Source organism: Podarcis filfolensis, assembly GCF_964270895.1.
Source record: "Podarcis filfolensis genome assembly, chromosome: 4".
Taxonomy (NCBI): Eukaryota; Metazoa; Chordata; class Lepidosauria; order Squamata; family Lacertidae; genus Podarcis; species Podarcis filfolensis.
In genome coordinates this window covers 102,974,708-103,002,217 of record NC_139607.1, presented here as the reverse complement: position 1 = coordinate 103,002,217, position 27,510 = coordinate 102,974,708, and the positions used below count along the sequence as shown (strand labels likewise).

Below are 27,510 nucleotides of genomic sequence, written 5' to 3'. Positions count from 1 at the left end.
ATGTTATCATATCTCTTCTGCCTTCTCTAAATAAATACAAGATTAAACAGCCTGGATAGTCCAGCTGGTGAGAGTGTGGTGTTGATCATGCCAAGGTTGCAAATTTAACCCTCATGTGGGACAGCTGCATATTCTTGCAGGGAGTTGGACCAGAAGACCCTCTGGGTCCCTTCCAACTCTACTATTCTATGATTCTAATATTTTATCCTGGGTTCTTTCATTGCTGTGGCTGATTTGCTACTAAAAGTACTGAATGCCACCCACCCACAGCTAAGTGAAGCCCCTGTGGACACAATGGGTAGAGGAAGAGCAGAGATGGTGATGGGCTTCATTCCACACAACTGGGTGAGGGTTTCCTGCCAGTGGTGGACCTTCTCAAGATTTGGTGAGGGTTTCCTTCAGGGCCTGGACTCCTGGCCATTTAGCCACACAGCATCGCTTATGGGTCAGGTGGGTGTTGTGTGTAACTCTGAGTTCCCCCAAATGTTCACTTTCCAAGCTTCAGCAGGTGCAGGAAACTGTGCACTGGACAGGGGAACCTCTTGGGCTTGCAGATCGTAAGGTCAGCAGTTCGAATCCACGCAATGGGGTGAGCTCCCGTTGCTCTGTCCCATCTCCTTCTAACCAAGCAATTTTAAAAGCATACCAGCGTGAGTAGACAAATAGGTACCACTGTGGTACCTATGTGTGGTATTTCCATGTGCTCTGGCAATCATCAGAGTCCTATGTACATCAGTAGCGGTTCAGTCCTGCTGGCCACATGTCCCGGAAAACTGACTGCAGGCAAATGTCAGCTCCCTCGGCCTGAAAACGGAGATGAGTGCCGCACTCCACAGTCAAATTCAACTGGACTTAACTGTCCAGGGGTCCTTTACCTTTTACCTTACCTTACCTATCTGTTTATTTGGTGGCATTTTGTAGCTGTGACTACACAGTGAACCAGGCAAAGCCAGTGGGGTTTTTTCAGGGGGTACTCAGGGGTACACAGTTACCGGCACCTCTTATTCCTTCAGGGCCTGGACTCCTGGCCATTTAGCCACACTTGTCAAAAAGTGTAGCACTTACTGCAGCAACTTCATGGTGAGTACTGGTACCTATTTTTCTAGGAAAAAAGCACTGGGCAAAGCTGCTCCATCTTGGAGTTCCTCTACATGCTTGTATAAAACAAGAGAAAATAAGTGTTGGAAATGTAAAGAAACAGAAGGTACGTATTATCATATGTGATGGCAATGTAAGGTTATTAAAAAATTCTTGGAAATGATATATACTGAACTGAGAAAAATGTTCAGAATAACCTTTGTTAAAAAACCAGAAGCCTTTTTGATTGGGTATTACAGGACTGCATCTACCTAAAAAACATAAGAATCTGTTTGTGTATGCGACAACGGCTGCCCGGATATTGCTAGCCCAACATTGGAAAGAAGAAGTCCCCACCAAAGAAGATTGGCAAATTAAGTTAATGGAGCATGCTGAAATCGCTAAATTAACCAGGAAACTTAGAAATCAATATGACAAATTTTAAAAAGAATGGAATTGTTTATTGCATATTTACAAAAGCAATATACACAAGTTAATACATCACCAGGATTTTTTTTAAAAAAACCACTTGCAATACTATACACAATGTACAAAATTGAAAGTAAATACAGGATTTTATTGACATGCACAAATGAAAATAATATAAAGGAACGGGGGGGGGGGAGGGTCAGGGGATTAAAGTAATCCCATTCTGTGGATTCAATATTAATTGTATATATACCGTAGTTGTTTTAAATGTTTCATTTTATGCCTTTTAAGGTAATGTTTTTGCTATTATGAAAATTAATAAAAATTATATATATAGAGAGAGAGAGTTCATCTACATGCTGAGGGTATAAGGGGAGAGAAAAGCTCTTAAAAGGAAAGGCTAGTTTAGAGTAATTTTTAGCTATCTCACTGCAATTGTGGGAAGTTTGAGCAGAGGGACTCTGGTGCTCACGGTCATTGCAAAGCCTCTGTGGAGTTGAAGCACTTTATTAATAGAGCCACAAGGAGGCTCTTCCACAGCATCTTAGCAGCATCCAAGAGAAGAGACTTCATGGACCCAGCAAACATCACCCCTAGGCCTCTCTTCTATCCCCTGAAACTCTCAACCAGGGAGACTTGGGTCAAAGAGATCAGGATTTCTCCATCCCCTTCACTGCAAAGTATCCTTTTATTCTTGAAGAAGAGTCAGTATTAGAGTGTCTGCTTTGCATGCAGGAAGTCTCAGGGTCATTGTCCAGCATTTCCAGGTATAGATGTGAATGTCCCCTATCTCAAAATCCTGGAGATCTGCTGCAAGTCAGTGTAGCCATCATTGACCTACATGGACCAGTGGTCCAACTCAGTTTATTGCAGCTTTCTATGTTCCAATACTTTCCACTCCTGAATGACAGATATCTTCTGCTTGGGGCATAGCTTAGATTTCTACAGGAATTCTTCCTTGCCTTCCATCCTCAAAGATGACAACTGATCGTGTCCTCCAAATGCTCCATTTCTGTGTGAGAGATCCTGGAAGTGAAAGATAGTAGCTGGGGTTCACCATGGTGCAGGATACCTCCGCCAACCTCAGCACCACAGAATTTGCCCTGAGGGGCTTCCCTGGGTTGGAGGCAGCTCATGGCTGGGTTGGGATCCCCATCTTTTCCATCTACCTGGCAGCCATCCTAGGAAACTGCACCATCCTCTATGTCATACGGACAGAGCCCAGCCTGCACCAGCCCATGTACTACTTCCTGGCCATGCTGGCTACCACGGACCTCTGCCTCTGCCTCGCCACAGTGCCCACAGTGCTGGGCATCCTCTGGTTCCAATTGAAGAAGATCAGCAAGGAAGCATGCGTAGCTCAGCTCTTCATCGTCCACTCCTTCTCCTTCATGGAGTCAGCTGTGCTCTTTGCCATGGCCGTGGACCGATTCCTGGCCATCTGCTCTCCTCTGAGGTACACAGCACTGCTGAACTCCAGTAGAGTGGCCAGAATTGGGCTGGTCCTCCTGCTAAGGAGCACCTTGTTCCTACTGCCTCCTGTGCCTTTCCTCTTGACATTCCCCTACTGCCCTAATGCTGTCCTTTCCCACTCATACTGTCTTCACCAGGACACCATTCGTGTGGCATGCGCCAATACAACATTCAACAGCTTCTATGCCCTCATCCTCATCCTCCTCACCATGGGTTCTGACCTGCTCTTCATCCTCATCTCCTACAGCCTGATCCTAAGGACTGTCCTGGGCATGGCCTCTGACAACCAGGGCCACCACAAGGCCCTGGGAACCTGCGTCTCCCACATCTGTGCCGTTCTGGTCTTCTACATCCCAGTGCTTGGGCTCTCCATCGTACACCGGTTTGGACAGCATGCCCCTGCCCTCCTCCACGTCATCATGGGCAATGTCTACATCCTCCTGCCACCCTTGATGAACCCCATCATCTACAGCATCAAAACAAAGCAGATCTACAGCAGGATCCTCAGAATGGTCAGGAACTCCTGAAGGATTTGTCAGTTCATGGATTATTGCTTCATTTTATTTTCCTATGTTTGTATCCTCCTTTTCCCCCATCATGGAACCCAATGTGGCATTCATGGTGTTCCCATCTTGCCACTGACCAGTCACTGACATGCTTTGCTCCAGCAAGGCGGTGGCCTCATGGTCCTTCAGGCAAGACCCTGGGACCATTCATCCAGGGGAATCCCAAGAGAGAGCCAGTCACTCAACTCACTGTGACCAATATCGATTCATCAATATTGTGCCAGGCACTGTAGAAAAACAGCATTTTCCCTCTCTGACTCAGAGTTGTACCAGTTAGGATGCTATTTTTTGTTGGGTTGTTTTCCTCTATGTCTAATGTTATCATATTTCTTCTGCCTTCTCTAAATAAATACAAGATTAAACAGCTTGGATAGTCCAGCTGGTGAGAGTGTGGTGTTGATCATGCCAAGGTTGCAAATTTAACCCTCATGTGGGACAGCTGCATATTCTTGCAGGGAGTTGGACCAGAAGACCCTCTGAGTCCCTTCCAACTCCATTATTCTATGATTCTAATATTTTATCCTGGGTTCTTTCGTTGCTGTGGCTGATTTGCTACTAAAAGTACCATATTTTTTGCTCCATAGTACGTACCTGACCATAAGACACACCTAGTTTTTAGAGGAGAAAACAAGAAAAAAATATTCTGAATGAAAGAGTGGATGTATGATTTTTGTGGTTCATTCTGTGGCCACAGACATGATCTTATGGTGAATTTGGGGTGACCCAATGCAAAAATCCTGAGGATCCATGTGGATCTGTGCTTTGTAAGCACATTTTTGCACCATTGCAGCCCCAGGAAACTGTGGGTGCATGATTTTTTTTGGTGCAGGCTGTAACCATGGACATGCTATTTGATATGATGGTTAATTTGGGGTGACCCAATGCAAAAATCCTGTCGATCAATGGGCTTTACCTCCACCTTCCCAGGCACCCTCCAAAAGCGTCCCTTATCTCTCTTCTGATCCCACCAATCAGCTGTTTCCTTTCAACACTACCTTCCCTCTTGTTTGCCTTAGTGTCTTTTCCTTAGCTGGAGCAGTTTTTTGCTTCTGCTTCTTCTAATTTCTCTCCTTATTGCTTTAGTCTTCCTGTTTCCCCCCCTTTGCAAGTTTGCTGTCTTCACCTCCCCCCTCCCAGGCAGCCTCCTTTATCTCTAGCATCCCTTATCTCTCTCCCTGATCGGCAAACGATTAGGCTTTGTTTCAACACTCACTTCCCTCTTTCAAAAGAAAAAGCATGATCTTCTTTTTGCCCCTGGGCAATTCGGCTCCTGGGACCATACACTTGCTCCATTAGATGCACAGACATTTCCCCTTACTTTTTAGGAAGAAAAAAGTGCGTCTTATGGAGTGAAAAATACGGTACTTGAATGCCACCCACCCACAGCTAAGTGAAGCTCATGTGGACCCAATGGGTAGAGGAAGAGGAGAAATGGTGATGGGCTTGATTCCACACAACTGGGTGAGGGTTGCGTGCCAGTGGTGGACCTTCTCAAGGTTTGGTGAGGGTTTCCTTCAGGGCCTGGACTCCTGGAAGCTGCCCAGAGTGGCTGGGGAAACCTAGCCAGATGGGCGGGGTATAAATATGGTCATTTAGTCACACAGCATCGCTTATGGGTCCGGTGGTTGTTGTGTGAAACTCTCAGTTCCCCCAAATGTTCACTTTCTAAGTTCAGCAGGTGCAGGAAACTGTCCCCTGGTCCATCCATTCCCCTTGGAGAGGCACCATGGAGTGGTCAGAAAGCTCCCAACCAATTAGTGATCCCTGAAGATCACACCGCAGCCCATAAATATTTCCTGGCTTTCCTTCAGGTTCTGGCAGAATCAGGTTTGCTACAGTTGTGACACTGGGGTGCCAATGGCTTGTCTGAGAGGGGCTTCGGCTGAAGGTGGAGTCCAGAACATCCGGCCAGAAATTGCGGTAAGGAACCAGGGGGGGGGAGGAGGGGGAGGATTAGCAACCAGGATAGTTTGGAACTATGTCTGTTACTGCAGCATTCCCTGCAAAGTGAGGGAATCCCTTTTTGATGGCCTCAGTCACAACAGCAAGATCCTATCTGGGTGTTTGTCTTGGAGAATCCAATTCTGGCTGCATATTAAAGAGAGATAGCAGATTTAAAACAAACAAACAAACCCAGATAATAGAAAGTCCTTCTTCCTGCAGTATGTAGTTAAACTATAGAACTCCCTTCTACATGAGGCAATGATGGCCTCTAACCTGGGTGGCTTTAAAATAGGATTAGACAGGTTCATGGAGGAGGAGAGGGCTATACATGGATACTAGACAGGATGGCTCAGCTCTGCTTCCACAGTTGGAGGCAGCCGTGATTCTGGAGCCCAGATGCTGGAAACCACAGGAATGGAGAGAGCTCTTGTGTTTGAATCCTGCTTGCAGGTTTCCCATACTCGGCATCTGGTTGGCCAGTGTGAGAGCAGGACCCTGGGCAAGATTGGCCCCCACAGGCCTGATCTGGCAAGATCTTCTTAGGTTCTCAGGCCCGTAGTCTCTGCTTAGCAAAACCAGGCAATATGCAAGCAAAATGGCCTTTGCTGACTCCCAGGTCTCCTCCAGAAAACCTGGTTATTGAACGTTCCTCCTGCTCTGCTGGTTAGCTGATGCCTGTTCTTTGCTGAACATATTGGTGTTTATCAACTTTGACCTGTTGCAGGACCTTAGCCAGACCTTAGCAGAGCATACTCAGAGTTCCAGAAAGCAATCATTTGCAGGCAGGATGGACGAAGCAGGAACAAGACGCTGCTACTAGTAACTTGGTTACTTAGAGGTGTTTATTATTTACAGCAGACTCTACAAGTTACTATATACAAGAACAGAAACGGATCTTAACTAGCTCTCTCTTAACAAACTCCGAAAATTTTCAGTTGAAAATTTTACAGTCCCATATCCAACATACAACATAGAAACGAGATTCCAGAGAATCTTCTGGACTCCCCTCTTCCTCTTTGTGGGTCCTATTGTTAATAATTTCCTCCTCCATCTTTTATAATAATCCAAATCTTTTACCTCTCCACTGTGTCCATTAAACTACAAGTGATATACCAACCCTACTAACGATTTTAACTGTTTACAATGGTTTTTAAGATTAGTTATGAATTTCCCCCATTCCTTATTAAAATTTTGGTCTTTCTGATTTCTGATTCTTCTGGTCGTTTTAGCCATTTTGGCATAATTCATCAACTTGAACTGCCATTCTTCTCTGGTAGGGACTTTATCTTCTTTCCATCTCTGGCCAGAGATGAGCCACAGACACCCATCTGTTGCCCCAGGAAAGCCCCCTCATCACTGCATGCCAACTCAGAGGCCAAAGGAGCCGGCTGAAGGGCACATCCTCCCTTACCAGGCTCAACCTCACACAGTCCTGCATTGAAGGGTTGGACTAGAAGGCCCTTGGGGTCTACAATTCTATGGTTCTATGACTTAAGGCCCTTCCCCCCAGCAGTTTTGTTCCCTCCTGTACAAAAGAAGCTGGAAGACTGGTGTAGCTTTCACGACTCAAATTGTTGCTTTGAGTTCCACAGTTCCTGTTTCTCCAGGCAGGTTCTGATGGCAAGTGTCACAGCTCAGTGGCTGCAAAAGGTCCTGGGTTCAGTCCCTGGCACCATCTCCACGAAAAGACCAGTCTTTGAAGCCCTGGAGAGCCAAAGGCAGATCAGTGTGGTAGATAATCCTGACCTAGAAAAATAAATGATCTCACCCTAGAATTCGTGGACACCCAATGATGGAGAATACTGGAAAAGTCTGGGTGGATAAGAGAAAGTCCTTCTTCACACATGTTGTTGTTTTTGTTGTTTAGTCGTTTAGTTGTGTCCGACTCTTCGTGACCCCCTGGACCAGAGCACGCCAGGCACTCCTGTCTTCTACTGCCTCCCACAGTTTGGTCAAACTCATGCTGGTAGCTTCGAGAACACTATCCAACCATCTCGTCCTCTGTTGTCCCCTTCTCCTTGTGCCCTCCATCTTTCCCAACATCAGGGTCTTTTCCAGGGAGTCTTCTCTTCTCATGAGGTGGTCAAAGTCTTGGAGCCTCAGCTTCAGGATCTGTCCTTCCAGTGAGCACTCAGGGCTGATTTCCTACAGAATGGATAGGTTTGATCTTCTTGCAGTCCATGGGACTCTCAAGAATCTCCTCCAGCACCAGAATTCAAAAGTATCAATTCTTTGGCTAGCAGCCTTCTTTATGGTCCAGCTCTCACTTCCATACATAGTACATAGCACATACATATATAGCACATAGCAGAGTTAAACGATGGAGCTCATGCCTGCAAAAGGCAGTAATGGCCACCAACTTGGATGGCTTTAAACGAGGATTAGATAAGTTCATCATCTGGCTGGCCACTGTGAGAAGATGATGGGCCATTGTCCTGATTCAGCAGGCTCCTCTTGGGATCTTTTGACTTGGTGGGAGGCAGTTTCAATGCTCCTACGATGTTCCTCACAGAAGTTCTCTCTCCTTCCTTCTCCTCCAGGAAGCATGCTCAGTGATGATGACCTGATCTCTCCAACAAGAGCATCATGTGTGCTTCCAACTGCAGTTCCCAGGCCAACCCCTCCTCGTTCATCCTGCTGGGAATCCCAGGGCTGGAAAGTGCTCAGCACTGGCTCTCCATCCCCCTCTCTTCCATGTACCTCATCATCATCTTGGGCAACGGCACCATCTTAGTCGTCATCAAGATGGAGCCCAGCCTCCACAAGCCCATGTACATCTTCCTCTCCATGCTGGCTGCCATTGACCTGGCCATCTCGACCGCCACCCTGCCCAAGATGCTCTGCACCTTCCTGTTTGATGCCGGCAAGATCAGCTTTGGTGGGTGCCTGGCTCAGATGTTCTTCATCCACTCTTTCTCCGTGATGGAGGCCACCGTCCTGGTGGCCATGGCCTTTGACCGCTACGTGGCCATATGCTCCCCGCTGCGCTATGAGGCCATTTTGACCAAGTCTGTCCTCCTCAAGATTGGGGTGGTGGTGGTGGCCCGGGCGGTTGCTCTCATCACCCCGTTCCCGGTCCTTGCAGGGCGGCTGCCTTTCTGCGGAAGCCACCTGGTGCCCCATACCTATTGCCAGCACATGGCTGTAGTGAAGCTGGCCTGCACTGACGTCACAGTCAACAGCCTGTATGGGCTGAGTGTGGCCCTCTATGTGGGCATCTCCGACATGCTGCTCATCGCACTCTCTTATGGCATGATTCTCCGTGCTGTCCTCCGCCTGCCCTCCAAGGAGGCTCGCCTCAAGGCCTTCAACACCTGCGGCTCCCACATCTGCGTCATATTGATCGCCTTCGTCCCGGGACTCTTCTCCATCCTGACACACCGCTTTGGCCACAAGGTGCCTCCACATGCCCGCATCCTCCTGGCTAACCTCTACCTGCTGCTGCCGGCTACCCTCAACCCCATTGTCTACGGGGTCAAGACCAAGGAGATCCGCAACAGAGTGTTCCGCAAGTTTTGGAAGAGGAAAGACTTGTACTGAAGGCACTGCAGGCGTCGGAGGGGCTTCCTTGCCCACACGGTGGCCAAAAAGGCATTGGAGCAATCAGGGAACCCCCAAATGCAACATAACTGGAGACATTGGGGCAGAATGCTGCAACATGACTGCTGACCGCAGTGGGGCCTTGTCAGCCTAGAACACCTGTGCTCTGGAATCCGCAATGGCTGCCAATTTGCTGCCAGGCCAAGTTCAAGCTTTTGATTCCTGCATTGCAGGGGGTTGGGCTAGATGACCCTGGGTACCCCTCCAACTCTGCAATTCTATGATTCTATGGAGGGGGGACCAGTTTGCCTTATCCTCTATGTGCCCAGTCAACTGCTACATGAAAGCTGTTCCTTATTTGTAAGAACCCAGTCATTTAGTGTGGCAGCATCTGAACTTTGAAACTCCCTTCCTCTTGACATCAGGCAAGCAGGCGCCTTCACTGTACTTTTTTTGGCACCTGCTAAACACATTTATGTTTACTATTTATTATTATTTATTTTAGGTAAATATTAAATTTATTAGTTTTCATAAAACATACAAGAAGGCTTGTGGAAGCATACTACAGCTATGGATTTATTGATCATAAATCAGGACAAAGAAACATGTCATCTCTCTCTCATGTCATCTCAGAGAGAACAGCAAAAAGCAAAAGCTATACACAACGGACGTTCCCAGCATACTGTGCTGGAATGTAAACAGACATGTGACACGCAACAATTCCACACACCTGTTCCTTAAGGTGGAATGGAAATGTCAACAGGTACCACTGTAGTCTAGTTGTCAAAGCTGGCCAGCCAAACGGAGCTCCCAGCAAAGCAGAATTTTACCAGAGTTCCTAAATCAAGCTGGTAAATCCTAAATCCATCACTCAGACACCACACCTGCCACAGTCACACCTTGGTGCTTGATGGAAGTAGAGCCAAGGGGGCTTGTGGGGCGCCCATCTGGCCCAGTCATATTCAGGGGTGCTGAAAAGCCAGCCAGCTGCTCACACCACTGTCTGAGATGGGAGGCTTTCTAACATCACTGCCTTCTTAGCAAGTGTTGCCAAAGGAGCATAAAGGAGGCAAATCAGGATGTCAGTTTGCAACGGAAAAAAGCAGGCTCATCTTGCTCAGGAGGCAAGAAGATACTTATTTAGGGAAGTCAGAAGAGAGACAATAATGTTAGCCATAGAGGCGAGCAACCAAACGAAACTCTTGAGATAGGGATGGAAAATGCTGCTTTTCTTTTTTGTGTGTATAATTTTTATTAAGTTTTCTATTTTGCAATTTAAAATATTCATTAAACATCCTTAAAATGTCAGCAACTTCTCTTCTTCTCTTTCCATGGTTCATTTTGCATACTGTAAATCCCTGCGTATTTTACATAAACTAAACCATTCAGTATTCCATTAATACATCCATCAGGACTTGTTTACACTGTTGAATTTATCTTAACGCTGCCAACATTTTCAAGTGTACACCGTTTCCTCCCATATATTCAGCAAACATTTTCCAATCTTCTTTAAACGTGTGTTCTTCTTGTTCTCTTATTCTATATGTTAGATCAGCAAGCTGCACATATTCCATCAGTTTAAGTTGCTATTCTTCCTTAGTTGGGACCTCGCTTGTTTTCCATTTTTGAGCTAACATAACACAGGCTGCAGTAGTGGCATACATAAATAACCATTTTTTACACCTGGAAAACCCACTCTTTAGTTCTAAATCGGAACAAATAGCAATCTGCGGGAAATTGCCGCTTGCTCCAGTTGAGCACAAAAGTGTGATTTCTGCCAACAGGAAGCATCAGAACAACAAGAAGGGTGGATTTGCCCCATGTTTTTGGCACAAAATCAAACCAAACAGGAATAAATTCATCTGTTCTACATTGACATCTGAGCATTGACCTGCTCTCTCTTGGCCTTTCCTTGGCTGAATGTTTCCAGGGACTGGTCTGAAGGATCAGGAGGCCACCTCCTTGCAGAAGCTAAGCAGGTCAGGATCTGCTCAACACCTCGATGGGTGACCTCCAGGGAACTTGGGTTCTGTGTCGTAAGAAAGACAGGATCTAAACATACTGAAAAAAATCTAGTAACAAGCTGGAACTTGTGCAGAGGAGGGCAACCAAGAAGATCAAGGGTCTGGAAACCAAGCCTTATGAGGAACAGTTGAGAGAGCTGGGTAAGTTTAGCCTGAAGAAGGAAAGGAGAGGGAACTGGGAAAGGCAGAAAGGATACAAAAAACTTATGGAATATGCAGAAATAGCGAAACTTACCAGAAGAATGGAAATGGTTAATTGACTATTTACAGATAAATTGTAAACAGATAAAAACATTGGCAGGATTGTTGCAATAACCTGCAGTTTTAAAAGAGTATATATTTATGGTAGATAATTAAATGACCAAGTTAAAGGAATTTGGATGTGCAGAAGATATTAAAAAATAAATTTAAGGAACTGCAGAAAGAGGGGGAAGGAAGTCAAAATTTGAAATGTTAAATTGATTGTAAAACTAATGAAATGTATAAATTTGAAAAGTATAAATAAAAAGCTAAAAGAAGGAGAAGGAGAGGAGATATGAAAGCCATCTTTAATTATCTGAAGGGCTGTCACATGGAGGATGGAGCAAGCTCATTTTCTCTGGCTCCGGAGGGTAGGACCAAACCAATAGTTTCAAGTTGCAAGAAAGGAGACTCCAACTAAACATCAGGAAGAAATTTCTGATGGTACAAGCTTTTGACAGTGGAACAAAATCCCTTGAAAGGCGGTGGAGTCGCCTTCGTTGGAGGTTTTTGTGCAGAGGATGGATGGCCATCTGCCAGAGATGCTTTAGCTGAGATGCCTTGCAGGCCATTGGATGTCCAGCACCCCTTCCAACTCTATAAATCTATGATTCTGTGATTCTACGAATAACTAAATTCTTTGGGCATTCTTGAACATTCTGAGGATCCTGCTGTAGATTTGCTTTGTTTTGATGCTGTAGATAATGGGGTTCATCAAGTGTATCCATGCAGATCCGATCCTCTACTGCAACCCCTTCTCCAAGAATAAAATAATATCTTCGATGAAGAGGATGGAGAGATCCTAATCTCCTTGACTTCAGCCTCCCTCCTTGCCTGCTCCAGGAGTGGCCTAGATGAAGTCTTCACTGGAGCCAGGAAGGCACTTTCCATGGTTCTGCTAAGTTGCTGTAGAAGAGCCTAACTATGGCTCTCTGAGCACCAAGGACAAGACGGAGACTTCCATGGCTTGAGTTCTCCACCTCTTCTCCATTCCAGGTAGCTGAGAGAAGGCCATGTTGTCTAAGCTGCCTAGGAAGAATGCCATTCTTTCCCCCTTTCCATTGTGTGTCTTTCCTTGCAAGATTTGGTTCCCAGAAGAACGACATGCTCTCTGCCTGAATTAACTTGATGGAGGTAATTGTGGTGATGCAGACCAGGAGCCTCGGACAGGTGGGGAAACCTGGGTGTCTGGAACAAGGCAGCTGATTTTCTGCCTGTGCCATTAATTATGTGCTCCCAGGAGCAACTTCACTGAGCAGGTGCCTCCTTCAATCTCTTGACTCCTGAAGTGGCCAGGGAGTAACACTCAATTCAAACACAAGGAATTATTCTGAGCTATTCCCAGGGACGCTTCCCCTTATGGTTTGACTCGCCAAACAGTGGTTTAGTCCAGCGAAGGATGAGTGCTGGACCGGAAGCAAGGCTGCCTTGGGTGGTCTCACCCACTGACCTTGAAGGGGAACCCTCCACCCATTCCCAGATACGGTCATGCTCACCCCCCACCCACTGGGTCCCCCCCCCTTGGGATCATCAGCTGACGACTCCTTTTTTTAAAAAAATAAATTTTTATTGATTTTTCAACACATATTAAAACACAATACAAAACAATACATAGACAAACAAACATATAAACACGTATAATTTCTTAACCTCTTTTTCTTAAACCTTATTTCAACGACTTCCCCATACCCCCCTTTTCTGCATCCTTGTTTTAAACTTTTCCAGCAACCCCTAATTTCAATTACTTATAATTCACTTTCTTTAGTCCTTTTTCTCTTATCCAATTGTTTGTCACTGCAATTCTATTTTGCATTACCCATGACATTTTAACACTCATTAATTTTACAACAGTTCTTAAGATAAACTTTAAATTTCTTCCAATCTTCTTCCACCGTCTCTTTCCCTTGGTCGCGGATTCTGCCAGTCATCTCAGCCAGTCCCATATAGTCTATCACCTTTGTCTGCCATTCTTCCAGCGTGGGTAGCTCTTGTGTCTTCCAATACTTTGCTAAAAGAACTCTTGCTGCTGTTGTCGCATACATAAAAAACGTCCTATCTTTCCTTGACACCAATTGGCCTACCATGCCCAGGAGAAAGGCCTCTGGTTTCTTCACGAAAGTGCATTTAAGCACCTTTTTCATTTCATTATAAATCATTTCCCAGAAGACCTTGATCCTTGGGCACGTCCACCAGAGGTGGTAGAAAGTACCTTCAGTTTCATTACATTTCCAGCATTTATTATTGGGCGTGTGATAAATTTTTGCAAGCTTGACTGGGGTCATGTACCACCTATACATCATTTTCATAATGTTCTCTCTTAAGGCATTACATGCCGTAAATCTTATACCTGTGGTCCACAACTGTTCCCAGTCAGCAAACATAATGTCATGACCAATGTCTTGTGCCCATTTGATCATGGCTGATTTAACCATCTCATCCTGTGTATTCCATTTCAACAGCAAGTTGTACATTCTTGACAAATTCTTAGTATTGGGTTCTAGCAATTCTGTTTCTAATTTTGATCTCTCCACCTGGAAGCCAATTTTCCTGTCCTGTTTGAACACTTCATTTATCTGGTAATAGTGTAACCAGTCTCTTACTTTTAACTTCAGTTTCTCATAGCTCTGCAATTTCACTTTTCCCTCCTCATATTCTATAATTTCCCAGTATTTTGGCCATTTTGATTCCATGTTGAGTTTTTTCACCTCCTTAGCTTCCATTGGTGACAACCACCTAGGTGTTTTATTTTCCAACAAATCTTTGTACCGAATCCAAACCTTATATAGTGCTTTCCTGACAATATGTTTTTTGAAGCCCTGATGAATTTTAACCTTGTCATACCATATATATGCATGCCATCCAAATCTGTTATTAAACCCTTCCAAATCCAAAATGTCTGTGTTTTCCAGAAGCAGCCAATTTTTCAGCCAGCAAAATGCCGCTGATTCATAATACAATTTTAAGTCCGGCAGGGGAAACCCCCCTCTTTCTTTTGCATCAGTTAGTATCTTAAATTTTATTCTGGGCTTTTTGCCCTGCCAGACAAATCTAGATATGTCTTTCTGCCACCTCTTGAAACAGTCCATTTTGTCCACAATCTGCAATGTTTGAAACAAAAACAACATTCTCAGCAAAACATTCATTTTGATAACAGCAATTCGGCCTAACAAGGAAAGTCTCAAATTTGCCCATATTTCTAAATTTTTCTTAACTTCTGCCCAACATTTCTCATAATTGTCTTTAAATAAGTTCACATTCTTGGATGTCAAATTAATCCCCAGGTATTTCACTTTCTTTGCTACCATTAAACCAGTTTCACTATGAAAATTCTCTCTTTCAGCAACTGTTAAATTTTTGTCCAATACTTTCTTTTCTGTTTATTCAACTTGAAACCTGCTACTTGACCAAATGCTTGTATTAACTCTAGAACTCTTCTCGTACTAGTGTCTGGCTCTTGTAAGGTTAAAACCAAATCATCTGCAAATGCTTTCAGTTTGTATTGTTTAGCTCCGACCTGAATCCCTTTAACCAGCTGGTCCCCTCTGATCATGTTTAATAAAACCTCCAAGACCGATATAAAAAGTAATGGGGACATTGGGCACCCCTGTCGTGTCCCTTTTTCAATAGCAAATTCTTCAGTAACCACATTATTTACAATCAGTTTTGCTTTTTGTTCAGAATAAATTGCACCTATACCATTCTCAAAACCTTGGCCTACCCCCATCCCTTCAAGATTCTTTTTCATAAAGCTCCAAGAAACATTGTCAAAGGCTTTCTCCGCATCCACAAATATTAATACTGCCTTAGTGTTAATATTAACTTCTAATAATTCCATAATATCTATTATGTTCCTCACATTATCAGATAGATGTCTTCCTGGAAGAAAGCCCGCCTGGTCTTTATGAATCTCTCCCACCAAAACCCTTTTCAATCTTTTTGCCAAAATGTCTGCAAAAATTTTGTAATCCACATTGAGTAATGATATAGGGCGGTAGTTCTTAATCTGATTCTTCTCAGTCTCTGATTTTGGTATAAGTGTAATATACGCTTCTTTCCACGATTCAGGTGCCTTCCTCCCCTCTAAAATTTCATTACAGACCTCCTTCAATGGTTGTATAAGCCATTCTTTCAAGGCTTTATAATATCTGGAGGTCAATCCATCTGGTCCTGGAGATTTTCCCAATTGCATATTTTGAATGGCTCCCTCTATTTCTTGCTCAGTTATCTTCTGGTTCAAAATCACTTTACTTTGTTCAGAAATTTTTTGTAATCCATATTTTTTAAGGAATTCTTCTATCTCTTTTTCATTCACCGGCCCTTGTGCATAAAGTCTCCTGAAATAGCTCTGAAAACAGTTTCTAATCTCATTTGGTTTATAAATGTTCTTTCCTTCAACTTCTAGGCTTGTAACCGTATTCAGTTTTTGTCTCTTCTTCAATTGCCATGCCAGAAGTTTCCCACATTTGTCTGCCGATTCAAATGTCTTTTGTCTCATTTGTTTTATTTTCCATTCTATCTCTTGATTCATCAGTTCCATATATTGTCTCTGATAAAACTTAATTTCTCTCAAAATTTCATGAGACTTTGGTTTAGATCTCAGTTTTTCCCCCCCTCTTTTATCCTTTCCAAAATCTTATCCTTTTTCTCATTCTGTCTCTTCCTTCTTATAGCATTCTGTTGTATTAAAAATCCTCGCATAACGGCTTTACTTGCGTCCCAAATTACTCTTTTCTCGACCTCTGTTCTCAGATTTATCTCAAAGTAGTCCTTCACCACTTTCTGGGCCTTTCTGAACACCTCTTCATCTCTTAATAGGGAGTCATTCATCCTCCATCTGAAGGAGCCAGCTGTTGTTAGGTTCATCTCCATCTTTACAGCGTTATGGTCGGAGCAAGTCTTTGGGCAGATTTCTACTTTCTTTATCCTTGGTGCCATCCCACTAGTTACCCATATTTGGTCAATTCTGGTCCAAGTCATTTTTGCTTCAGAGAAGAAGGTTCCCTCCCTCTCAAGAGGGTTCCTTGTTCTCCAAATGTCAATCAAGTTCATATTGTCTGTCATTTCAAAAAAAGTCTTTGGTAGTCTCCCATCCTTGGAGACTACCTGTCTTTGTGCTTTATCCATATTTGTAGAGACCACTCCATTCATATCTCCCATCAAAATTACATTATAGTCCAGATAGTCCATTAATGTCTCATGCAATTTCTTAAAAAATTCTGACTTCCCTTCATTTGGAGCATAGACTCCTATTATCAATAATTTTTCTCCTTGAACTTGAATTTCGATTGCCAAATATCTTCCTTGTTCATCTTTAAAAATCAATTTAGGTACCAGTTTTTCCTTTGCGTAGATCACCACTCCTCTTTTCTTCACTTTGTCTGACGAAATGAATTCCTGTCCTAATCTTTTATTAATAAGTAATTTTCTATGTACTCTAGTCACGTGGGTTTCTTGCAAACAAATCAAGTCCAATTGTTCTTTTTTTAAAATATGAAAAACCTCACGCCTTTTCCTGGGAAGGTTTAATCCATTAAAATTCCAGCTTAGAAATTGCAGAGACATCTTGTTATTTACTTAACTGTTCCCCCAACTGCTCCAAGCAGTTCTTCTCCTGTTGGTGTTTTAAGCCCAAAAGATAAGTTTGAGGTGTCTGGTACTTCTACTAAGTTAGTAGGTTCTGTCGCTTCCTTCAAAAGGTCCTCCTCGTTTCTTTCCAGAAACTGTTCTTTATCTTGCACTGTTTTTATTTTAATCTTCTTCCCTTTGTAGTTAAAGGACAGGCCTTGTGGAAATTCCCATCTGAATAGTATGTTGTTCTTTCTCAGCAGAGTGACCAAGTCCTTATAGTGGGCCCTCACTTCCAACATATATTTAGGAATATCTTTGAATATCTGCACATGGGAATCTTCAATCTCAAGGGTTCTTTTAAAATGTAAATTTAATATTTTATCTCTCTCCTCCTGAGATCTCAAAGTTATCAAACAGTCTCTTGGGCTCTTTCTGTTTTGTCTCCTGCCCAATCTAAAAGCAGTAACTATCTTAAATTCCTCCTCTTTCAAATCGTCCTGCCAAAATTCCAAAAACTCTTTTGTAAGAAAGTCTATCAAATTGTCCTTTTCACTTTCTGGAATCAATCTCAATCTCAGATTCTTATTTTTCCTCTGTAATTCCAATAAAGACAAGGCCGCCTCATGTTCCTCCAGCTTTTTGCAGACTGGTACTAACTTTTCCTGTGTAGTTTCTGCAGAGGTTTTTGCCTCTTCAGCAATCTTTCTAGTTACTTCATTTTCTTGAACTAATTTATTTACTGTCTCTGTATTTAAGTCCAATTTTGTTGATAACTCTTTTAACTGTTTGGAGTTTTCTGTACTCTGCTTTGTGAGCGTTTCCAAAGCCTCATTTATTTTAAGTAATGCCTGTGTCACTGACTCCATAGATGAAGTTGTAGTTACGCCTGCTGCAGCTGGATTTGAAATTGAGCCCCTTTTTTTCTGTGCAGCTTTACTCTTAGCTCTTGTTGTTATCTCTTCTGCTGAGCCACTCATGTCCCAAGGTCTTTCCCACGGGAATTACTCTCAAATGGAAAACTCCACCAGCCTGCTCTTCACAGTGAAAATAATAACTGTTTCCCTGCAACCCTCTAGAGGGAGCAGTCCAAAGTTCTCAATACAAAGAAACAAGGATTCCCTTCAAAAGTAGCAATCAATTATCCAATATTTTCCAATAGTGATACTGTCAATTTGTAGCTTTCCAAAGTCCCAAACTTGTAGCAAATAAGGTCCTTACTTTATAACAAGAAGGCAAAACACCAACTTTGTAGCAAGTCTCTACTGACAGTTCTCAGTCCCAGTGTCTAACTTTCCAGGCAGTCCTCCCCAAGGGTTCAAAACGGCAGAAAAATCCCCTTCTATACTTCTTTCATGCAGGTAATACAAATCAAAGTCCTTCCCCCCCTGCCCCTGCCTGATAAGGGGGGGATTTAAATCCAATGTCTGGGTCCGTCGATTTTAAGGCTGTTTTTTTTTTCAAATTGCAGCTTTCTATTTCGTTGCTTTAGTTATCATGCAGTCTAGGGAAGGCAGACTTCCTTACTTTTTGCCTTCTCCGTTTTCAGCCAATTTTCAGATATTCTTTTTTAAAGTTGTTGCTCCGTCTTACTCACGGATAATCCAATTCAGTCCAAATGACAGGAAGGAATCGGCGCTCTCCGTCAATGGCGACGCGGCTTCGCTCCACGGGCTGGGTAGCGACTCTCAGCACCGCGCTCTCCCGATAACGCTCCGGAGCCTTTAAAAAGGCTCCTTTGCGATAAGGGGGGGCGCTTAAGGTGCCCACCGAGTCTCCGTGCTCACAGGCTTCTGCGCCTGTGATTTTAGGGGTCCCCGCTTCGCCGTAGCGGTCAGACCCGAACTCGCGGAGCAGTCTCCCTGAGCGGAGCTCAGCGGGAGACCGCCATTGATCGCTGGCGCCGACCGGAAGTTCCCAGCTGACGACTCCTCAAGCTCCTCCCACCCCTGGTCCTGATCCAACAAGCATGCCCACAACTTCTCCCAGGGCCCTGGGGAGAGCCACACCGAAGGCGAGAGAGGCAGGCGATCTGTTCTGGCACCAGGCAGTTTCCAATGCTGTTTACAGTGGTACCTCGGGGTAAGTACTTAATTTGTTCCAGAGGTCTACAAATTAACCTGAAACTGTTCTTAACCTGAAGCACTACTTTAGCTAATGGGGCCTCCCACTGCTGCTGCGCCGCCGGAGCACGATTTCTGTTCTCAATCTGAAGCAAAGTTCTTAACCCGAGGTACTATTTCTGGGTTATCAGAGTCTGTAACCTAAAGCGTATGTAACCTGAAGCGTATGTAACCTGAGGTACCACTGTATGTGGTTTGCAAGGGCGAAATGGTGGAATGTGAACCATGTACCTGAAGGGATTTTAAGTCAAAAGCCAAAATAAATAAAAATGTTGTTATTTATATATATATATATTTATTTATTTATAAATAAAAATATACATATATACACACACACACACATTGAGAGCCAGTGTGGTGTAGTGGTCAAGAGCGGTAGACTCATAATCTGGGGAACTGGGTTCGCGTCTCCGCTCCTCCACATGCAGCTGCTGGGTGACCTTGGGCCAGTCACACTTCTCTGAAGTCTCTCAGCCTCACTCACTTCACAGAGTGTTTTTTGTGGGGGAGGAAGGGAAAGGGGAATGTTAGCCGCTTTGAGACTCCTTAGGGTAGTGATAAAGCGGGATATCAAATCCAAACTCCTCTTCTTCTTCTTCTCTTCTTATACCCTGCCGTTTTCCCTGTCAGGGACCAAAGGAGACTTACAGGTAATAATAAGAACAACTAAAAACATAGAGAAAGTAATCATGAAGAATCATCTGCTCTAATCCCGCTTGCAGATTTCCCACTGGGGCATCTGGTCGGCCGTGGTGAGAAGAGGGTGCTAAACTAGATGTGCGCCCTTTGGCCTGATCCTGCAGCCTCTTCTTATGTTCTTATAAATATAGGAACAACACCATGTCTAAGTAATGAGCTTAGCTTCAGAATGGGCAGGACAGAAACCACTGAACGAACCAATATGTTGAATAAAGTAAAGGCTTCTGGATGTTGTGTGTGTGTGTGTGTGTGTGTGTGTGTGTGTGTTTTGCACTCCTAACCCTAACCCCTCCCTGAACCTGCTGGTACCTCTTTCTTGGGCACTATTTTGGCTACGGAAGTATCCACACTTGCCTCTGAACTGCAGAAATAGAAAGAACTAGGAGGACCACCATAGAAGAAAATGTTTATTTTGTTTATCTGCTTATGAATTCTGTTCCATAAAGCATCCCAAGATAAAGTTCTGCCGTGCATCCCTGGTCTCCGCCTTCCTCGTGGTTCCCTCTTCTGCCTGAAACACCCTCTGGCCCAGATGGCACAGTTTAGCCGAGAGGAGTTAAGCCTCTCCTGGAAGGCCATGGGCTGGGAGAAGACATCTGGCTGGCCACTGGGAGGACAGGCTGCTGGACCAGATGGGCCATGGTCAGATGCTGTGAGCCAAGGAAGAAGAAAGGGTCCATTGCAGACCATCCAAACTGACGCACTGCAAGGGAGTCACCTCCGTCTCCGCTCCATCCCCCTCTTCCTCAGGGTGCTTTGTTGGAACACCCAGATTATCTCCTTACGCACCTGCTGGGTTTTCAGGGCATAGACGATGGGGTTCAGCATCGGAGGGACCAGAAAGTGGAGGTAGGACAGGAAGATGTGGGTGTGGCGGGGAGCCTTCCTCCAGAAGCGGTGGATCATGGAGAGGCTGATGAGGGGAGTGTAGAAGAGAAGGACTGCACAGAAGTGGGAGACGCAGGTGTTGAGGGCCTTGGCTCGCTCCTTCCAGGAGGCAATGCTCAGCACGGTTCTGAGGATCAAGGTGTAGGAGACAACGATGAGCAAGGAGTCCAGTCCCAGGGTGGAGAGAAGGACGAAGAGGCCGTAGCTGCTGTTGAGGGAGGTGTCAGCACTGGCCAGCTTCATCACGTCCGGGTGCAAGCAGTAAGAGTGAGAGAGCTGGTGGCTTTTGCAGAAGGGCAACCTCCTCAAGAGGATGGGAGCTGGGATGTGCAGCCCAACTCCCCGGATGACGATGGCCAAACCGATGCAACCAACCCATGCTCTGGTCAACATTGAGACATACCTCAGAGGGTGCCGTATCGCGACATAGCGGTCGAAGGCCATGGCCAGCAAGACGGAGGACTCCAGGATGGAGAAGGTGTGGATGAAGAAGAGCTGGGTGAGGCAGGAGTCAGCGGCCACCTCCCCGGAGCCCAAGGCGTACACCTGGAGCATCGTTGGCAAGGTGGAGATGGACAGGCCGATGTCTGCCAGGGACAGCATGGAGAGGAACAGGTACATGGGCTCATGAAGTGTTGGATGCAGCTTGATCACGGCGAGGATCAGGCTGTTGCCGACAAGTGCAACAAGGTACATGAAGCAGAATGGGATGTAGAGCCAGGGCTGAGGTCCAGCCCCAGGGCCAGAGATGCCTGCCAGAAGGAAGGAGGTAGGCTGCCTGCACTTGCTGTCGTTGAGGGTGAGCATCATGGGCCAACCAGCTGCTAGGATGCCAACATCACCCTGTGGTCAAATGAATACACACAACAACAGACAATGTGCTTTCCAGACAATGACTAATGCTTACTATCTCCTTCCTTTGAGGTTTTTAAGCAGAGGTTGGGTGGCCACCTGAAAGAATGTCCGCCAGGTGTGGACAACACTTCCACCCGCAGACAAGCCACAGCTGTCTGACCTCATGACCTTCGGGTGTGGAGCACACATCCACCCACAGACAAACCACAGCTGTCTGAACATCATGCCCTCTATCTAACCTTTTGCTCTTTTAGTGGTCTGCTGTGCCCTGTTTGTGACCTTTGTCTCCTTCTTCATACACTGTTCAGGGGGAAAGTGATGTGGTGGAAACAGGTGCCAAAATAACTTTGTACCACCCCTCGATCTCAGGATTGGAAGATGCGTAAAGGTCACAGCCCAAAATGTACCTGACTGGTTTTGCATATTGTGCTAATAAAAAGAGCCTCGGCAGAGCTAGCTGGCAGCTTGCTTGTGCACAGTTCACCTGCATTACCAACTCCTGCCTCCTGCCTTCACCTCAGCCACCCGTCAAGGATTCTTGAGCTGTGATTCCTGCAGTGCAGGGGGTTGGCCTGGATGATGCTTGGGGTACCTCTCCACTCTACCATTCTATGGCTTTATGATTCTAACCCCTTCTTCACTGTCACCAGACATATTCCAGAGTGAAAAGCCAGGTTCTGAGCCTTAGACTGGGTTCTGGATTAAACCAGGCCAGACACAGGGTTTGCCTAGAGAGAAAAACCTTGCCAACCGATATGATGGGGGCCACCTGTCCAGGTGAGCAAACTCTGAAGGGTTGGTAGCAACAATGGCTCTACCTGGCGCTGGCAGAATAGCTAAAGGTGATAGCCCTCAGCACCCCTTCCAGCTATAATTCTATGATTTGTCAGAAAGCAAAAGAGCCCCATGCAACTGCCGCTTCCAACCCCCCAATCCCACCCCACTTGATGACCTCTCAGCAGCCCTGAAGCAGATGAGGGGGCCTGGGCCACCCAGTGAGCTTCATGGCTAGGCAGGGATAGGAGCTTGGCCAGCAGACAGAAAGGTTGAAGCTCAGGGGCAGAGCAGAAGCTTTACATTGAAGCTCTTTGCCCAAATACTTGCAATGCAGTCCTGCACATGCTTATGTTCTGAGTTGCGGGGGTCAGTCTTGATGACACCCTGAGTCCCTTCTAGTTCTTGGGATCCTGTATTGGGGTGGGAGTTAAATGTGTGAGAGCAAGCTTGCAAAACCAGCTGCTTTGTCCAGATGATGCATTTGGCTGGCTGGTTAAGCATCACAATAAGCCTAACAGAAGACGTTGCTCTGTGCTATAGAAGGAACAGGTGGGCCTTTCCCTCCCCCCCCCCCCAGCAGGAGAACAATAGCCAGATTTTAGTGTGGGTGAGTTGAGCTGAAAGGTGGCTGGAAGCTGGAGACAAAGAGACCAGCTTCCTCTGTGCTGGGTCCGAAGCTGCAGCTGCTGGAGAAGCAAGACCTGCTTGGGGTGTTAAGGCTGTGAGCCCCTTCATCCTATGGTCAGGTTATGTATAAGAGTAAATGAGACCCTCTTTTCTAAAGATACCCCAGTCTCTGCTGATGTTCATCCCAAGGAAAATGAACCTGGCTAAGGTCTTGGAGCCTCTGGAGTTTCTTGCCACTCCGAGATTGGGACAGCATGTAATAATAATAATAATAATAATAATAATAATAATAATAATAATAATTTATTATTTATAACCCCAGCCACTCTGGGTGGCCTCCAACAGAACATTAAAATACAATAGTCTATTAAACATTAAAAAGCTTCCCTAAACAGGGCTGCCTTCAGATGTCTTCTAAAAGTCTGGTGGTTGTTTTTCTCTTTGACATCTGGTGGGAGGGTGTTCCACAGGGCGGGTGCCACTACCGAGAAGGACCTCTGCCTGGTTCCCTGTAACTTGGCTTCTCACAGTGAGGAACCGCCAGAAGGTCCTCGGCACTGGACTTCAGTGTCCAGGCAGAACGATGGGGGTGGAGACACTCCTTCAGGTATGTACCATTTACAGGGAAGTTGCCCTGTGTTTGGTGGGGTCTGCTCCCAGATAAATAAATGCCTACAAGACTGCAGTCTTCCCATGGTGAGGAGAGATAAAATCCCAGCACTTACCAGAGCACATTGGATGGCTGTGGTGGCCGTGAGGTTCTCCTGCTTTCTGCTCCCGATCCCTCCTGTGTGGACTGGGGTGAGCAAATGCTTCAGGGCAGTTGTATATCTACAACAGGAAGGATCTCTGGAGGGCCACTGAAACTCTAGGGAATGGCTCTGAGCTGCAAAATAGCACAGTCTCTTAACGGGATAATTTTCCAAGGAACCCATTTTATGTTGAAAATTAGGGCAACTGTGCACTCCAGATGAGAAGCACATGTGGAGATAACTATGTTCATGCACAAATACACATTTCAAAATAAGAATAAAACATTAAAGAGCAGAGAAAACCAACAAGGCACAATGTTCCTGCAGCAGAAGAACTTCATAAGAACATAAGATCAGGCCAATGGCCCATCTAGTCCAGAGTCCTGTTCTCCCAGGGAACCCTCCAGGGGTTTCCTAAAAAATCTAGGGTGCACTTTGTGCAATATGGGAGGTAGAAATCTGAGGATCAAAGTAGATGTCGCACAAGCCCCACCAGGTGAATTCCCCTCTTCTGCTCAGGTTGCTCAAGGGGCAAGAGTCCTGCCACAGTCTCTTGTGGAGAACTTGCCACCCTATCACAATGTGCACACAGCCCCAGCCAACACCATATCAGCAGTCATCAGGGAAGCACTAAACTGGAGGTGGGGTAGTCCTTCAGATATTTGAAGACGGCCTTCATATCAGCTCTTCATCTTCTCTTCTTGCAGCAACAGGGGTTTGGTGGCACAGACAAGTGCTGCCTCGCTGCATTCAAAGGCCCGTTTCTGATGCATCCACCAGGTGACTCTTGTGATTCACCAGAAAATGCCAGTAACCTGTGCAGCCTCCCTCCTTACATGCACCGCACAATGAACTGTGACATGTTCCTGGATTTCATGTCATGTATATCAGCCTTCCCCAAACTGGCACCCTCCAGATGTTCTGGGCAACTGTGTTGGTTGCATCTGCTGGGAGTTGTGATCTGAAAAATCTGGAGGGCACCAGCACGGTGAAGGTTTGCCCAGCTGCTGAACAGATCTCCATAAAACAGCATGAAAATACAGTGGTACCTCAGGTTAAGAACTTGATTCGTTCTGGAGGTCCGTTCTTAACCTGAAACTGTTCTTAACCTGAGGTACCACTTTAGCTGCCGCTGCACCGCCGCCACATGATTTCTGTTCTCATCCTGAAGCAAAGTTCTTAACCCAAGGTACTATTTCTGGGTTAGCGGAGTCTGTAACCTGAAGCGTCTGTAACCTGAAGCCTCTGTAACCCGAGGTACCACTGTACTGTTGCACACCACCACAATCTCCAAGCGCTTAGCTAGGATTTGGTTTCCTTGGAATGAAGGCAAATGGAGACTGTTGCATCTTTAGGATATATGGGATTTACCTATACATATGTAGAACCTGAGCATAGAATGGCGGGGCTCACAGCGTAACACTGACAGACAGCCCTCAAAGCTGGATGTTGGGAAATGCAGGACGGGCACCAAGGCAGATCTAGGGGAGCTTGACTTCTTCAGTTGCACCAAGGAGGCAGCTTCTTAGGTGCCCCAGCAGGAGACACAACTGTGAAGTCCAATGAAAGGCAAGGGGCCAGGAGTGCCATATTTTGCAATCACAGAGGGCACCGCTGAAATGAGAGACGCCATGGTCCGCCACTGACAGATTAAAAACAGCCCTTCTTCATGCAGTGCATAGTCAAACTATGGAACTCACTCCCAAAGCCAGCCTAGATGGCTTTGAAAGAGAATTAGATGAATTCATGGAGGAGACTAACCAGGGCGGCTCCGCTCTGCATCCACAGTCGGAGGAAGTAATGCATCTGAATGTCCTTTACTGGAAATCCCAGGAGGGGAGAGTTCTTCTCGTACTCAGATCCTGCTTGTGGGTTTCCCATAATGGGCATCTGGTTGGCCACTGTGAGAACAGGAGGCTGGACTTGAAGGGCTCCGCTTGGACTGATATAATAATAATAATAATAATAAATTTTATTTGTACCCCGCCCTCCCCGGCCAGAGCCGGGCTCAGGGCAGCTAACACCAGTAAAATTACAGTAAAAACATAATGGGGGGGGGGGGACCAATTTAAAATACAGGTTAAAATACAATTTAAAATGCAGCCTCATTTTAAAAGTGGCCCATAGATCAAAAGCATAAGGGGAGGGAAACATAAGGGTCAGACTGAGTATAAACCAAAGGCCAGGCAGAACCCCAGGGCCCTGGTCTCTTGTGACAGAGCACTCCACCAGGTCGGGGCCAGTGATGAAAAGGCCCTGGCCCTAGTTGAGACCGGACTAACCAACTTGGGACCTCCAAAATGTTGTCATTTGTGGACCTTAAGGTCCTCCGCGGGGCATACCAGGAGGGTCCTAGGCCGCATACGTGGGTCCTAGGCCGCATAGGGCTTTAAAGGTCAAAAGCAGCACCTTAAACCTGACCCTGTACTCCACGGGGAGCCAGTGCAGCTGGATGAATGTGATCCCGTGACAAGGACCCCGTCAGGATCCTTGCCGCGGCATTCTGCACCCGCTGGAGTTTCCATGTTCTTGCAATATGATAAAGCAGGTTTGCCTGAGCAATTTGGGGGGCAAGAAGGACATGAAACTAGGCTTCTCCACACTTAACTTCACTCTTTCCAAGAACGCTCTGGGCACCCTATTTGTGCTCTGAAGTTTTCCCTGCAAAAGCACAGTATTTAAGCTCAACCAGAACAAATGCCAACTGACGTTTGCTCCGACTGAGTGCTACAGAGTGGGTTTTCATGGGGAAAACCAAAGCAAAACTTCCTCAGACACGAAGCATTCAAGTGCAGCCCTCTGCCTGGAAAATTCTATGGGTTTGTATTTTTACCTTTTCAATGTTGTAAGCTGCTTTGATATATCTTCTACAATATATTTTAGTGGCGTGTAAATGTTTTTATTAAGCAAATACATGGATTCAATCCACAACAGCAGCTGTTTGCAGTAGCCTTGCAAGCAAAGCTCCGGCTGAAGCGACTTCTTTGCTGGGTCTTTTCACGGCATCCTTTACAGACTTGGCGGCAGCAGCAGCGTCTATGCTGGCTGCCCAGCTGCAGCTGCCCATGGGCCGGGCAAGCCAGGCCCCCCAAGGCTCCAAGGGTCAAACCTCCGCCTGGGAGTGCCAGCTTAGCAAGCACCCAGCTGTGCCTTCAAGAGCAGCTTCATCCTCCAGATATCAGCCAGTCCATAGGCTCATCATCTCCACACCGGCAGAAGCTTCTCTTTATCTTTAGTGAAGATCAAACGCCCCTGAAGGCACAGGAGCAGGCCAGGTGGCGTGGGTGGGTGGCTGGGTTTTTCAGGGGGCGGGAATTACATCTGGTCATAGAATTGAAGAGTTGGAAGGGACCATGAGGGTCATCTAGTCCAACCCCCTGCCATGCAGGAAATTATTTTTCTAGAACCCACAACCCTGAGATTAAGAGTCTTCTGCTCTTCCGACTAAACTTTCCTCATCCCACACCAATCTCAGGGGCCCCAAGCACAAACAGTGGTTTCCATCCAAAGCCTCGCTCTCGTGTCCTCCTCCTCTGGATGTCCCTGGGATCCCCTCCTGTCTCTCCACTCCTGAATTCTAGGAGGAGCTTCCTTGCCTCCTGCAAAGCCCTTTTCCCTGCAAGCTCTTCCTCTGGTTTCTGGCCAAGGGAGGGAGATGCTCAGAGTCCAGCCAAGAGCCTCACCCCCAAAAGGATATCTGGGCATTGGTGAAGCCAGGGGAGCAGTTGCTCCCTTAATCCATAAAAAATAATAAGAATCTGAGGATCTGCCAAGCGAGAGAGGGCTGAGTTGAGTGGAACCGGCTTTGCAAGGGTTAAAGGAAACTGAGCTGCCTTCCTAGAGAGGAAGCAAGGAGGGGCAGGTCCTCCAGAGCCAAGCCCCCTCCCTCCCCAGTCCTTTCCTGCAAGGAAGGGGGTGGCGGTGTTGCTTT

The 27,510-nt window shown here is 45.9% G+C and overlaps 3 protein-coding genes across 4 annotated transcripts in view; 2 read left to right on the top strand and 1 right to left on the bottom strand.

Annotated features, from left to right (window-relative positions):
- Positions 1-27,510, top strand: part of LOC310760737 (uncharacterized protein) — a 305,377-nt gene that overhangs the window by 36,921 nt on the left and 240,946 nt on the right. Inside the window, exon 1 of one of the 2 annotated variants that reach the window (XM_083609848.1) lies at positions 27,476-27,494. The exons of the other annotated variant lie outside the window; for it this stretch is intronic. The gene's annotated coding sequence lies outside the window, so the exon portion shown is untranslated. Of the gene's footprint in view, positions 1-27,475; positions 27,495-27,510 lie in introns of those variants that run through there. 2 annotated transcript variants of the gene reach the window in all.
- On the top strand, positions 2,565-9,029 carry LOC310761879 (olfactory receptor 52L1-like; the record flags this gene model as incomplete). Its single annotated transcript, XM_083612078.1, has 2 exons — positions 2,565-3,491; positions 8,070-9,029. The coding sequence occupies 2 exons, from the start codon at positions 2,565-2,567 to the stop codon at positions 9,027-9,029; spliced, it is 1,887 nt and encodes a 628-aa protein (XP_083468204.1).
- On the bottom strand, positions 20,297-23,599 carry LOC310760857 (olfactory receptor 51G2-like). Its single transcript, XM_083610067.1, has 2 exons — positions 23,553-23,599; positions 20,297-21,411 (listed from the first exon to the last, which is right to left on the bottom strand). The coding sequence occupies exon 2, from the start codon at positions 21,376-21,378 to the stop codon at positions 20,395-20,397; it is 984 nt and encodes a 327-aa protein (XP_083466193.1). The 5' UTR covers positions 21,379-21,411; positions 23,553-23,599; the 3' UTR covers positions 20,297-20,394.

Coding starts and splice junctions, on each gene's coding strand:
- LOC310760857 (XM_083610067.1), bottom strand. CDS start 21,378: ATGATGCTCACCCTCAACGACAGCAAGTGCAGGCAGCCTACCTCCTTC.